The sequence below is a fragment of the Carettochelys insculpta genome, chromosome 4, assembly GCF_033958435.1.
Source record: "Carettochelys insculpta isolate YL-2023 chromosome 4, ASM3395843v1, whole genome shotgun sequence".
Classification (NCBI taxonomy): domain Eukaryota; kingdom Metazoa; phylum Chordata; order Testudines; family Carettochelyidae; genus Carettochelys; species Carettochelys insculpta.
This window is the reverse complement of record NC_134140.1, coordinates 7,710,649-7,723,169: the sequence shown is the minus strand read 5'-3', so window position 1 is coordinate 7,723,169 and position 12,521 is coordinate 7,710,649. Positions and strand designations below refer to the sequence as shown.

General features: G+C 43.7%; 1 protein-coding gene across 1 annotated transcript in view; it reads right to left on the bottom strand.

Annotated features, from left to right (window-relative positions):
* Positions 1-12,521, bottom strand: part of DDRGK1 (DDRGK domain containing 1) — a 58,781-nt gene that overhangs the window by 30,942 nt on the left and 15,318 nt on the right. The window contains exon 3 of the mRNA XM_074991662.1: positions 1,666-1,772. Coding sequence (XP_074847763.1) covers positions 1,666-1,772 — 107 coding nt within the window. The remainder of the gene's footprint in view (positions 1-1,665; positions 1,773-12,521) is intronic.

The window sequence follows — 12,521 nt, the reverse complement described above, 5'->3', positions numbered from 1 at the left end:
GTATATTACAATAATCATTTAAAAATTTATAATGTTAAGAAATACACAGGTTTGATGAAACAAAGTAGTTCTACTTATGTGCCTGTGCTTAATTTTCAATGATTTACCTTCTAAAAATAATCTGGCACGTCTTGTACTCCCATAAAGGCCATCACACACCCCTGGAGGTGCGTGCACCCCAGGCTAAGAACCACTGATGATGTAGTTGTTACCATGCATGCTATCTATAGTGCTTATCACTACAACCTGCCAAATTTAATCCCTGTAAAACCTAGGCACACTTTACTTCTTAAAATGGGGCCTACGTGGAATCTGATGCTTTGTGTTGATCCCATGCAGAGGTTAATTTCAGCCCAACAGACTCCTTTAACTCTTTCAGTTGCTGTGCTCACTCTAGTGCTGTGTCTTCTCCATTATACAAAAGGCTGTTGCAGTTACAGCTATCTTTTGCAAGCCGTGCTCCAGGTTACAGAGATCGCAGGCCAATAAAGTAGAACAGGAAAAAGAAATTAACGTATAAAAACTTGAGTCATCCCCTGATGTGCTTTAGGAAGATGTTGCTGATTAGTTACGCCCTACTCACAGCAGTTAAACAAGTGTAACTGAAAACGCCAGAGTGGTTAAATAGATAATTTAATACACGGAGCTAGACTTTGGAAAATGGAAGATATTCAGAGCAACGAGGTTATCTGTTTTCTAGGTTTACTCCCTTCTGCTAAATTCTGGCCTAAGGACTGAGGGCTCAGCTTGCGTAGGCTTCAATGGGCTTTGTAAAGACCGAGCTTGTCTATGTCGCCAAATTCTCATTCAGTCTGCAAGGAAGGAGCAAACAAGGCAATGCTTTGAAAACCAGCAGGGTGGTGGTGCATGGAGGGGAGCCCTCCTGCAACTCGTGAGCAAATGGAACACTGCACAGACATTCCATGGCTGAGATGAAAAACTTGAGGCTGTGGCAAAGGCAAGCCCCACGCTCCCTTCTTGTGGGTTTCGGAAACAATCTGCCAGCACGCAGAGTTGTGTGTGCAGTGCTGCAGGAATGGGCACCATGGGGAGAATTCTTCATGTATTTCAGTCCATTTTCTAGTTGGTTTGAGGCACAGAACCTTCTGTGCAACAAAATTAACAACATTTCCGTGGGGGTGCTTGTTCAAGGGGCCACATGACTGAGTAAGAAAAATGCCCACTGCAGCTTCTTCGGGCCCCTGGGCAAGGTGCATGTGGAGGCCCCAGCTCTGTGCCCCCAAAGGGGGTGGGGCCTCAGGCAAAGGGGCGAGGCCAGGACATCCAGCAGCAGCTCTAGGCCCCTCATCCTAGCCCTCAGACCCACACTGAGCATGTGGTGCGGTGCACCAGTGGCAATTTCAAGGAACCACAGCTGGCGCCCCTTTGATTCACTGGGCCCTGGGGCAACTGCCCCTTTTGCTCTCCCTGTTGCCAGGCCTGGCCATGGTTGTCACGGGGTGGAAACAAAATATGCCATCACTCTGTGAGGTGCTCTCCAGAGCCCCGGATGATTGGCTGGGGAGGAGGTGCTCCTGCGACAGTGTTTTGGTTTTTCACTTTTGCTAAATCTCCCAGCTCTTGTAAGCAAACAACTCCTGCTGCTTACAGGCACACGACCTTTCACCCCGGCTTTGTGCTTCAGGCTTGGCACAAAACTCTCACCTCTCTCTGAGCTTTTCTAGCTTGTTTCTCTTCTAGCTTCCGCTGCTTCTTTGCTCCAATTTTCCCAGAGAACTGAAATTCTGCAGCCTCATCTCCATCTTCTTCTTCTGCAACATTACAGAGACAAAGCACTGTTAGAGCTCTCGGAAGGCTGGAGGTCCCTGCTTCTGAAGAGAGGTAAGCTGCAGATGAGAAGACAGCTAAACGTCTGATGAGATTCAATAAAAAGGAAGACAGACATTCACAAGGGGCTGCCAAAGTCACAAAGCAAATTTACAAGCCAGGCATATGTATGGTGAAATCAGAGGCAAATTTTACTGGATCCTTTGAAGAAAGGCAGTTTATCAACAACATTTCCTGCTTTCCATAGTTAAATGTAATTTCCTTTACATATGAACAAAGTCATGTATTACGTACACTTATTTTTACAATTTAACATCTGGCTGTAGGGATTTTGTTTTCCTGGTACCTTCAAGCCCAGTGCAACAATTATGCTAATTTTAAAGGTGCCATTTAGGGAAGGTTTGTTATCTCTACTGTGATGCCATCTTGTCTGCTGTTTAAAGAAAACATATAAAACCCTTCAAAGAATATAATGCATATCACGGGCTTAATCTTTAATAGCCTGAACATCTGTTATTAAAGATCACAGCAACCACACAAGCAAAACCAACATGCTAACCTGAAACTGGTTGTTTGCAACTTTCTGCAATTGTGGAATATGATAATTTAGTGTGGATGGTAGATATGAAAATGTCCATGCATTTGCACATACTTAAACATTTGCTAATCAAGTGATTAATAAGCTACAGTCTTTGGAAGAGAGCACGCTCACCCCAGAATATATTCTCTCCCCTTGTTTCTGTGCATGCCACATGTTTGAGTTTACTACTCATTTGCCTGCCTAACTCGGGACCCAACCTTGTGACAAAGGGAGAGAAGGCTGACTCCTGCACTGAGAGAGATATTTCTTGGGATTCTGCCCCTTGCCCAAATCAAACTGCATAGCTGGAATCCCGGACTGCGAGTTCTTTGCAAGATGGACCTCATGATCTTACTCATACGTGAACTATTATGCATGTCAGTGGTGTGATTATTCAGCTGTTGATTTTGAGCTACAAAACACCGAGTTCAGCTAGGCTGCTCAGACTGGGCAGCATTATCAACTCATAAGTCATGAGAACAGCCATACTGGGCAAAATCAAAAGTCCATTTAGCTCAGTGTCTTGTCTTCTGACAGTGGCCCCTGCCAAGTGCCCCACAGGAAATGAACAAGACCAGGAATCCATCAAGTGATTCAGCCTGCTGTCCATTCCCAGCTTCTGGCAAACAGAGGTGAAGGACCCCACTCCTGCCCACCCTGGTTAATAGCCATTGATAGACCTATTCTCCATTAATGTATTTAGTTTTGTCCTGGTGGTCACACCATCCTCTAGCAAAGAGTTCCATAGGTTGACCATGCATTGGGTAAAGAAATACTTCCTTTTGTTTGTTTTAAATCTGCTACCAATTAATTTTACTTGGTGACCCCTAGTTCTTGTGTTATGGGAAGAAGTAAATGACTTTTCCTTATTTTCTTTCTCCATACCAGTAATGATTTTATAGACCTCCAATATAACCCCTTTAGTATTTTTGTTTATAAACTGAAGAGTCCCGCAGTTGTTTTAATTTCTTTAAATGTGGCACCTGTTCCAAGCCCCTAATCATTTTTGTTGTCCTTTTCCAAACCTTTTCCAATACCAATATATATTTTCTGAGATGAGGTGACCACATCTATATGTAGTATTCAAAATGTGGGCGAACCATGGATTTATACAGAGGCAATAAAATATTCTGTCATATTCTCTATCTCCCTTTTAATGATTCCCAACATTGTTTGCTTATGTGACTACTGCTGCACTTTGAGTGGATGTTTTCAGAGAATGATGCAGAATGACTCTGAGATCTCTTGCTTGAGTGCCAACAGCTAATTTAGTTTCCATCCTTTTATATACACAGTTGGGATTATGTTTTCTAATATGCATTACTTTGCTTTTATCAGCATTAAAATTCGTCTGTAACTTTGTCATCCAGTGATGACCTAGTTTTATGAGCGCCTTATGAGCTCTTCACAGTTTGCTTTGGTCTTAACTTGAGCAGCTTAGTATCAATTTTGCCACCTCACTGTTTACCCCTTTCTTTTGAGATTCTGCTTCCAGCCTTGCAATATTTGCTTTTATTACTTTTTTTTAAAAGCAAGCCCACATTCCTAGAGTCATATCAATTTTGATTTAAAAATGTTTTAGCCTCCAAGGTGGTGGTGGTGATGGGACAACTGTGACCCAAGTGCATACTGATAATTCAGAAACCAGAAAACATCTTGAAAACAACAAAAACAAAACAAAAAACCCCTGATGGTGGTGGCAGGGGCAGCGGGGGATTGTTTGTGTAATCTCATTACTTTCAGGGACCAGCTCATGTTTTCTGAATACTTGGAACAGGACAGTCGCTATGCTGAAATGCAATGGGTTTGATTACAGTATTTTCAACTGATGCATTACAGGACTCAAACAAGACTCTTTCCACGTGGAATTTAATTCCTTGTCCGACAGAGCCTAAGATCGCTGACCTTTAAGGCATGGGGTTAAGCTCTGATTTTCTCAGGCATTTGCTAGAGAGTACATTCGGGTGGCTGAAGGATCGAGTACTCTCTCCTTTGGTGAGATTAGCTTTTGACTGTGTATCCCAAGGCACGTCAGACACACACATACTGTTTGACAAACACACACGACTACTATAGATACACTACTGAAAGTAGCTGCATTCTGTACTAAATTTCTTTTTTTAATAAATGGTTCTCAAATTATTCTACTGCTCACTTGCTCTGGAAGAAAACAAATTCAAGGGAGACTTCTCAGCCCGGGTTTCAGTAGGAGTGAACTCATACTAGCCAGATGTTCAGAAAGATTCCCCCTGTCTTCCCTGACATACCAGAAAGCACAAGGCCCACTCACGTTTCACACAGCAGCTGCTTCTGAAATTTTACTACGTGTGAAAATAATTTGACTCCAGGTCACGTGGCAATATCAAAACCACCAATGCATCCTTAAAAGCCCTGGATGGAATTACACACTTCCAAGTCACAATTAGCTGCTATTCGTATTCTCTAAGAGTCACCACAGGCTTGGCTGGTGCCTTCCAGAAGCAAGTAAGAAAACACAGCCCCTGCCATAAAAGGCTTAGAGCTATCAGATCAACACCTCTTACTGGTTCCCCTGGCTTGATGGCATATGCGGTATTTGTACCAGTGTTTGGTTCTCAGTCTAGCAATGCTGTTTAAACACTTGTTGGACACCGACCTCTGACCATTAAAATTTTCCTCCCCACAGTATGAAGCATCTGATGGGATCCCACAAGACCCACTTCCTCGAGACAGCACATTTCCTTGAATGTGCAGTTGCTAGAAATGCACCACATCTCTTTAGACATTTTTGTTAAGCTCATGATTCAGCAAAGTGCTTCAAGTTAATAAGGTGCCCAAGTATGTGCTTACCAGAACTTAAGTACATGCTGAAGTGCTTTTGCTGAGTTACCGCCTTTGTTATTAAAGTAGAAGAATCATTAAACCAAATGCAGCACAGATGTTAAAGGCAGCACTCCATTTGAGATTTCACATGCAGTTATTACCACTACAGCTTAATCATTCTGCACAGACCTTTTCAGATCTGCACCGCAACAGACAGTGCGCAAGGGAGAGGCAGAGTTTATTGCTGATGAAGGGATCATTTTTAAGCTTCCCCAGTCGTACGTGCACCATTTAAGGTTTTTTTTCTTGTTTGGGACACTGCGAGAGAGGGGGTTGTTTTCTTTTTGCGTTTCATCTATACCATCTGCAGAGATGCCTCTTTTGTAAGTAAGCTTTTAACAATAAAGTCATCGGAATTCAGATGCATTTCTTCCTATTCCTCTAACAACTGTTCTTTGCTCTGGTCTCTGGATCTGTATATCAGGGACTAAATTCTGCTCTGTTTCACCAATGTAAATTGTAAGTCTACTGAAGTAAACTGTTTTGCATCACTGAAACTACATCAGAATCCGGCCCTGAAGGTACACACCTCTGATTACTTTGAGTGTCAGGTCTTTGGGCAGCGGCCATCTTTTTATTACGTTTTTGTACAGTACCTAGCACAATGGGACCCTAACTCCGTAACTGGGGCTCCCAAACTACTGCAGTGCAAATGATAACACATAAAACTTCTACGGTATTGGCTTCAGAAATCCATCCAACCCCGATGACAACAGAATCTTTGTTACACACAGCCATGTAAGTGGACAAATCTATTTGCCACATGGAAAAGCGTGAGCAAGAAGATGACTAACATGAGTCATGCATGCAGCTTCCCTTCTTTTCAAAGCGAAGAGATTTATCAGTGATGTATTTTAGGACTCAAACAAGATGCTGGCCTAGTAATCTGCAGCCACAAAACCAGCCTACATTGATGACAACCAAGTGCAGCGCATAATGGGCACAGGCTCCTTTGAAAAGCAGGTGAACCACTCCAAATTCCTTTTCTGATCAAGGGCATATGCGCAACTGAGAAACCACTCAAACTTACCTCCTTCACTTATGTCTGGGGTGGAAATGTCTTAAGGACAAAGATCGTCAGACCTGAACCATATCATGTGGTTTACAGGTGTAAAGCAAATCTAGGTTGCTATAAAAATGCAGATACATTATATATATATATATATATATTCCTGCAAGAGGATAATGTAACAGACATGGAACCTCTCTCGTCCAGCACCATCTGGAATCCGGCATGATTTGAGTTAGCTGGAAAACCACTTATGGCTGTGGCCAACTTTCCTGTGGTCCTATAAAGTTTGTTGACAGTGACCAGTCCTGGCTCTCAGTATTCCGTGCTGTTATTTAGCTGTGATTTACCCCTAAATGTCTTCTTAGAGCCCAATAAGCTGCAGAAGTGTTGGTAACGTGCTAGATTACATGGACCTCCTATCGCCTGGCAAATTCTCTTGTTCAGCCCCAGTCAGCTCCTGAGGGTGCCACACTAAAGAGGTTCAATTTGTAGAAGCGTAGTCCAGTAACTTCATGCATTAATGAAGCTCCAACAGTACCTACCTCTCAGGAGTTTGAGGCATTACTAGCGTTTACAGAACACGGTGTTCTTGGACAGATGACACTATGGTGAATAAGTAACAGGTATTTATTACCTAGTAGCTACACCGATTCAGAGATTCTAAGGCCAGAAGAGAATACTGTGGGCATCTTGTCTGACCCTTGTATTACAAGCCAGAGAATCTCTCCAAAATAATAACTCTAGTGCACATCATTTAGAAAAACATTCAATTTGATTTAAAATGATCATTCACTGCAGGTTGACCTATGAACTAAAATAGTGCACAACTTCCCATTTAGGAGTGAAGAATTAATTCAGTCATCCCATGAAGGGATACACATGGGATCCACTATTTAAAGAAAATTATAAAGCAATAATAGGATTTAAAATAAACTCAAAGCACAGCATTTGCTTGAGTGAATTTTATGTAGTCACTAGTTCAAATGCCAAAATTATGAACAGCTGCAGATTTAAATGCTACACAAATGAGTGGCGTGCCTTATGAAAAGCAAAATGTTTTTAAAAAAAAAAAAAAAAACTGTCAGAGCCCACGCTGGAGATTTCTGGGTTCTTCCTGCAGCAGTTGACAACTAAGCAGTCCAACAAGCTGTAGGTGGTCAATGACTTCTGGGGGAAGCACACCATTGTGAGTTCCAGGTCTCAGTAGGTAAGTAAAAGAATTGTATTTCATCTACAGTGAAACCCCTATTTAGGCGATTTAGACTTCCACATTATGTGGATTAACGTGAGTCGAAATCATGATTGGTGGGGAGCCAGGAACCAGGCGGCAGCCTGGCTCCCGGCTGCCCTCTGCTTGTGGGAGCTGGGAAACTGACCAGTGCTGCTGTACTGGTCAGTTTACTGGATCCCCTCCACTCCTAGCTCCCCTCCGCTTGTGGGAGCCAAGATGCCACTTGGTTTGCAGTCCCCCCCTACTCTGCCACCTGGTTCGCAAATCCCCATCAGTCCTGGGAGCTGGGATGCTGACTAGTGCAGTAGCACTAATCAGTTTTCTGGCTCCCCCTACGTGCTCAAAATTCAACTTACACATGGTTGCCAGGGAACACAACCTATGTATTAAGTTGGGAGTTTACTGTACAGGTTGAACCTCTCTAATCCAGCACCCTTGGGACCTGGCTGGTGCTGGACAAGAGAATTTGCTGGATCTTGGGAGGTCAATATAATAATCTAGCACAGCGTTTCCCAAAGTGTGGTCCGCAGCTCCGTACCAATCCTTGGCGGGGGCTGGGGGGGGGGGGGAAGAGAATACCAGTCCTTAGAAAATATACAAATTATCAGGCACAATCCTATTAGTTCGGTACATCTAGTATTTTCCTAACTAATTAAGGTAATAACCATAAGATAGGCATTTAAGATTTGTATTATTATTATTATGTACTACTATTATTGTGAATAAACAAACAGTGAAAATGTATTCATTTTTCAATTTTTATTTGCGTTTATATTTTTGGGCCAAAAAATAGCTACTGAAAAAAAAATGGGTCCCAACTATAGAAACTTTGGGAAACCCTGATCTAGCACGTTATCAACATATCTACTGCTTATTGGGCTCTAAGAAGACATTTTGGGATAAATCACAGCTAACAACAGCACAGAACTGGTGGCTGGAAATAAACTTTATGGAACCATGGGGAAACCTGGTCACATCCATGATAAGTGGTCGTCTGGCTAACTAAAATCATGCCGGATTACAGATATTGCCAGACGATCGTTCTGGATTAGAGAGGTTCAACCTGTATTACATTTTAATCTGCAGTGTTTAAACAAACATCTGATTTCCCTGTATTTTAAAAGCTAGGTTGTAGGGTGCTTGGTGGCATGTCTGGCTGTCCCAGCACTTTTCTGGGGACTCTCCTGGGTCTTGAAGGTTGAATGACAGTGTAGGAGGCAGAAAGATAACCTTCCAGACGTGATCCAATGAAAACTGCGTTTGGTCTTGCTCAGTTTGCATAGAAACAGCAGCACAGATAGGAGATCTCAAAATGCCCACATGGTTTTTCACTGTTTTCAAGCTAGGGCACTGGAGAGAGACCTGCTGTGAACCTTGGAAAAGTCACTGCCCCATCCTGTATGCCTGCTTTCCCTGTTAGTCTAATGATCATCTCTTTGGGGAAAAGAGCATCTCTCGATGTGTGTCTGCACAGTATGCAGAACAATTGGGCTCTGATCTTGCTGAAGGTGACTTCTTACAATTAAAAGAAGCAGTTACTTTCCAGATCAGCAGAGAGTCCTGTGGCATAAACAATAAGAATAATTTTCTTGCCATGACATTCATCATGCAAAGTCCTGTATGGTCTTCGGTGTATTCTTGAGGATTTAAGTCATTTTACTAGGAATCAAGGGCACAGATAGGTTGAGTAAACACCTAGGCAACCAGATACTTTTTTGAACTTACCAAAGGAAAATTAAAAGTGTCCAGGAGGCTAAATCCTTAATTCTGAGCATTTCAGTGGCAACCCCTCACTTCTCTGGGAGTGCAGGTTCAGTTTGAGGACATGGTCACCCCTTGATCCAAAGTATGAATTAAACACTAAAAGCAATCAGACTCCACCAGAGCTGTGAGCTCAGCGCTTTGGTGATTCTGCCTTTCACAGCCACCTCGACTTGAATCAACTGAAGGGACTTGGTTCCAGCAAATGCTGTTCCTGCAAACTCTTCCCCTGTGGACATCCTGAGCATTGCAAACTCTCACTCTTACTTGAAATCCCTTCCTCATCCTTTCTGAGGCACAGTGACTGGGCCAAGTATACAGGGGAGGCCTATGGCCAAGCATGGAATTGAACCTGGCCTCCCAAGCTGGAGAGAAGTGCCCTAACCACTAGGAAACACTTCCTCTTTTCACTATCACACCCCTAACTGCTAACCATTCAAACAAACACAGAGCATTCAGTACCTATCGATAAGGCTACGTCTACACTAGCCCCAAACTTCGAAATGGCCATTCGAATGGCCATTTTGAAGTTTACTAATGAAGCGCTGAAATGCATATTCAGCGCTTCATTAGCATGCGGGCGGCCGCGGTGCTTTGAAATTGACGCAGCTCACCGCCACGCGGCTCGTCCCGACGGGGCTCCTTTTCAAAAGGACCCCACCTACTTCAAAGTCCCCTTATTCCCATCTGCTCATGGGAATAAGGGGACTTCAAAATTGACGCAGCTCACCGCCGCGTAGCTCATCCTGATGGGGCTCCTTTTCGAAAGGACCCACCTACTTCGAAGCGCTGCGGCCGCCCGCATGCTAATGAAGCGCTGAATATGCATTTCAGCGCTTCATTAGTAAACTTCGAAATGGCCATTTGAATGGCCATTTCGAAGTTTGGGGCTAGTGTAGACACGGCCTACGCGTACTCACTATCTTCACCGATGTAACACCTGCACCAGAAAGGTCTCCTGAAGGTGCCCATCTTGCTGTGTTAAGCCTAACATGCTACAAGCAACCTCGACAAGTGTTCCCTGTAAGCTGAGTGCTTGGGCAGCTGCCCAAGTGAGATTCAGGTGCCACCCAGCTGATTAGCAGAGTGCCTACAGCCAGCAGCCTGTGTTTCTATTGGTGGTGCACATTCACACATGCCGTGGCACACCTAAAATTTGCTCTGCCCATGGATGGAAATAATTAGTGGGAACACTGCCCTAGAGCATAAGCTTTGTCATCTGCTTGTCCAGCACCTCATAGATCTATGCAACTCGTATTCTCAGCTCCTGCAGTCGCACCACCTCTGTGGCCTGAATGACCAACATCTGCCAGTGCAAGAATATTTTCTAAGCCAATTCAGAAAGGAGGAGGTTTGAAATGAGCTTGATGGGGCCACTCATTTTGAGACTCATTCAGCCGCAAATCTGCCCCAACATGTTGATCTGAGCAGGTTATTAATAGACAAGGTTGTTCTCATCAGAGATGACCTTCTTTAAGTAGTCAACTAACCACTGAAAAATTTACTCAGCAGGCAGAGCTGGTGTGGGCTGTTTGGCTAACAGGCCTGCCTGCATGACCTGTGGCAGCCCACGCGGAACCCTTGAATAAGGAGCCTGCCTACACTCTGGTGGCTGAGGTTCTGTGGGGAAGCCATTGGCATTAGACTGTTTTCTGGGCCAATCTGCAAATCATTCAGATGTCCTACCCTGCCCTGCCCCAGCCACAGGAAGAAGCAGCCACAATAAAGATTTCATGTTGATTTAATTCCACTTGCTAAGGGTGGATATATTATATCCCTCTCCCAGTAATCATGTACCATCTCTCTCTCTATTAACTATTCCTCCTCCCATACCCTCAAGATCTAGACACAGTTCCAGTAAATAAAATTAAGCCTGTACCCAATTTATTTCAATAGCTAGTTATACAAACCTGCAGAGATTAAAATATAAATTCGACAGCCTGGATACAAGAACCAAGCAATGAAAACAAGAAGCTATCAAAAAATTCCTCTCCCTGGCATGGTCTGGTAAAACTGGGAAGGTTCAGAGAAGAGCCACAACAACAATTAACAGATTAGAATTCCTGCCTTAGAGAAGGATTCCAGGGAGCTAAATCTCCTTCACTTAGCAAACACAAGTTTATGGGATGACTTGACCATGGTCACTAAGTACTAACATGGAGAACAGATACTAGATAATTGGCTCTAGGAGGGAAAGGTATAAGATGATGCAATGGCTGGTGAAGCAAGATGAATTCAGCCTGCAACATGATTCCCCTCAATTTTTGTCATCCACGGGTGGAATAAATTTTATGTGCACCAAGACATATAGGGACGTGCACCACCAACAGACACATGCTGACAGCTGTGGGTGCTCTGATAACCAGCTGGGCGACCACCCCAGCAGTCAGCTTGCAGGGAATACCGGCCTGCAGACAGAGTGCCCATTTTCAACACTGAAGGTAATGAATCACTGGAAGGATTTACCAAGGATCCTGGTGGTTTCTGTCACTGGCAATTTTAAAATCAAGATTAGGTTTAAAAAAATTCCTTAGTTCAAACAAGAGCTATTTCAGGGCAGTTCCCTAGCCTGTGCTATATAGGAAGTCAGACCAGATGAACACTTTATTTTACCGGAGAACACTTCAGACTTGAAGTGATACAGCAACTCAGCAGGGTCAGCAAAAGTACAGATTCACCCTTCCTTCTGTAACCCAAGGCAGCCACATCTATACTTACTTCAAAATCAACCTCGGGAAGCTCAAACTTCCAGGGTTTGATTTATGGCACCTAGTGGGGATGTGCCAAATTGAACCATTGGGGCTCGACAGTTGACCCTGGCACTCCCATCGACCTCCCTCTGTGAGGATAGCCTGACGACATATCTAAGATTAACTTGAATCCAGTTATGCAACTGTTGTAGCTGGGATTACGTATCTATGATCAACTTTCAGCTCTAGTGTAGACCTGGTCTTGTTCTAGCAAGGGAATTTGTCAGATGGAAAAAATCTGAACCTCCTACTCCCAATGTCCAAACTACAATTACTGAAGGCCCAAAGCTCAGGTGTCCTTGCTAGAGTTTTTTTGTATCAGTCTGCTAGAACAAAGCAAATATTGCCTCCAGAAGGACCACACCGTGTAGGGGGATCCTCTGGTGCTGGCAATGACTTCTATGTCAATGTATTCTCAGCTCTCAACATCCAGGAGTGCTTGGGGGAAAGGGAATGTTGACAGCTGGTGCAGATTAGTTTTAGTAATTTGTGGCAGGAACCAAGCTGGCCCAACAGTCGTCCTAGGACCAGGAGACT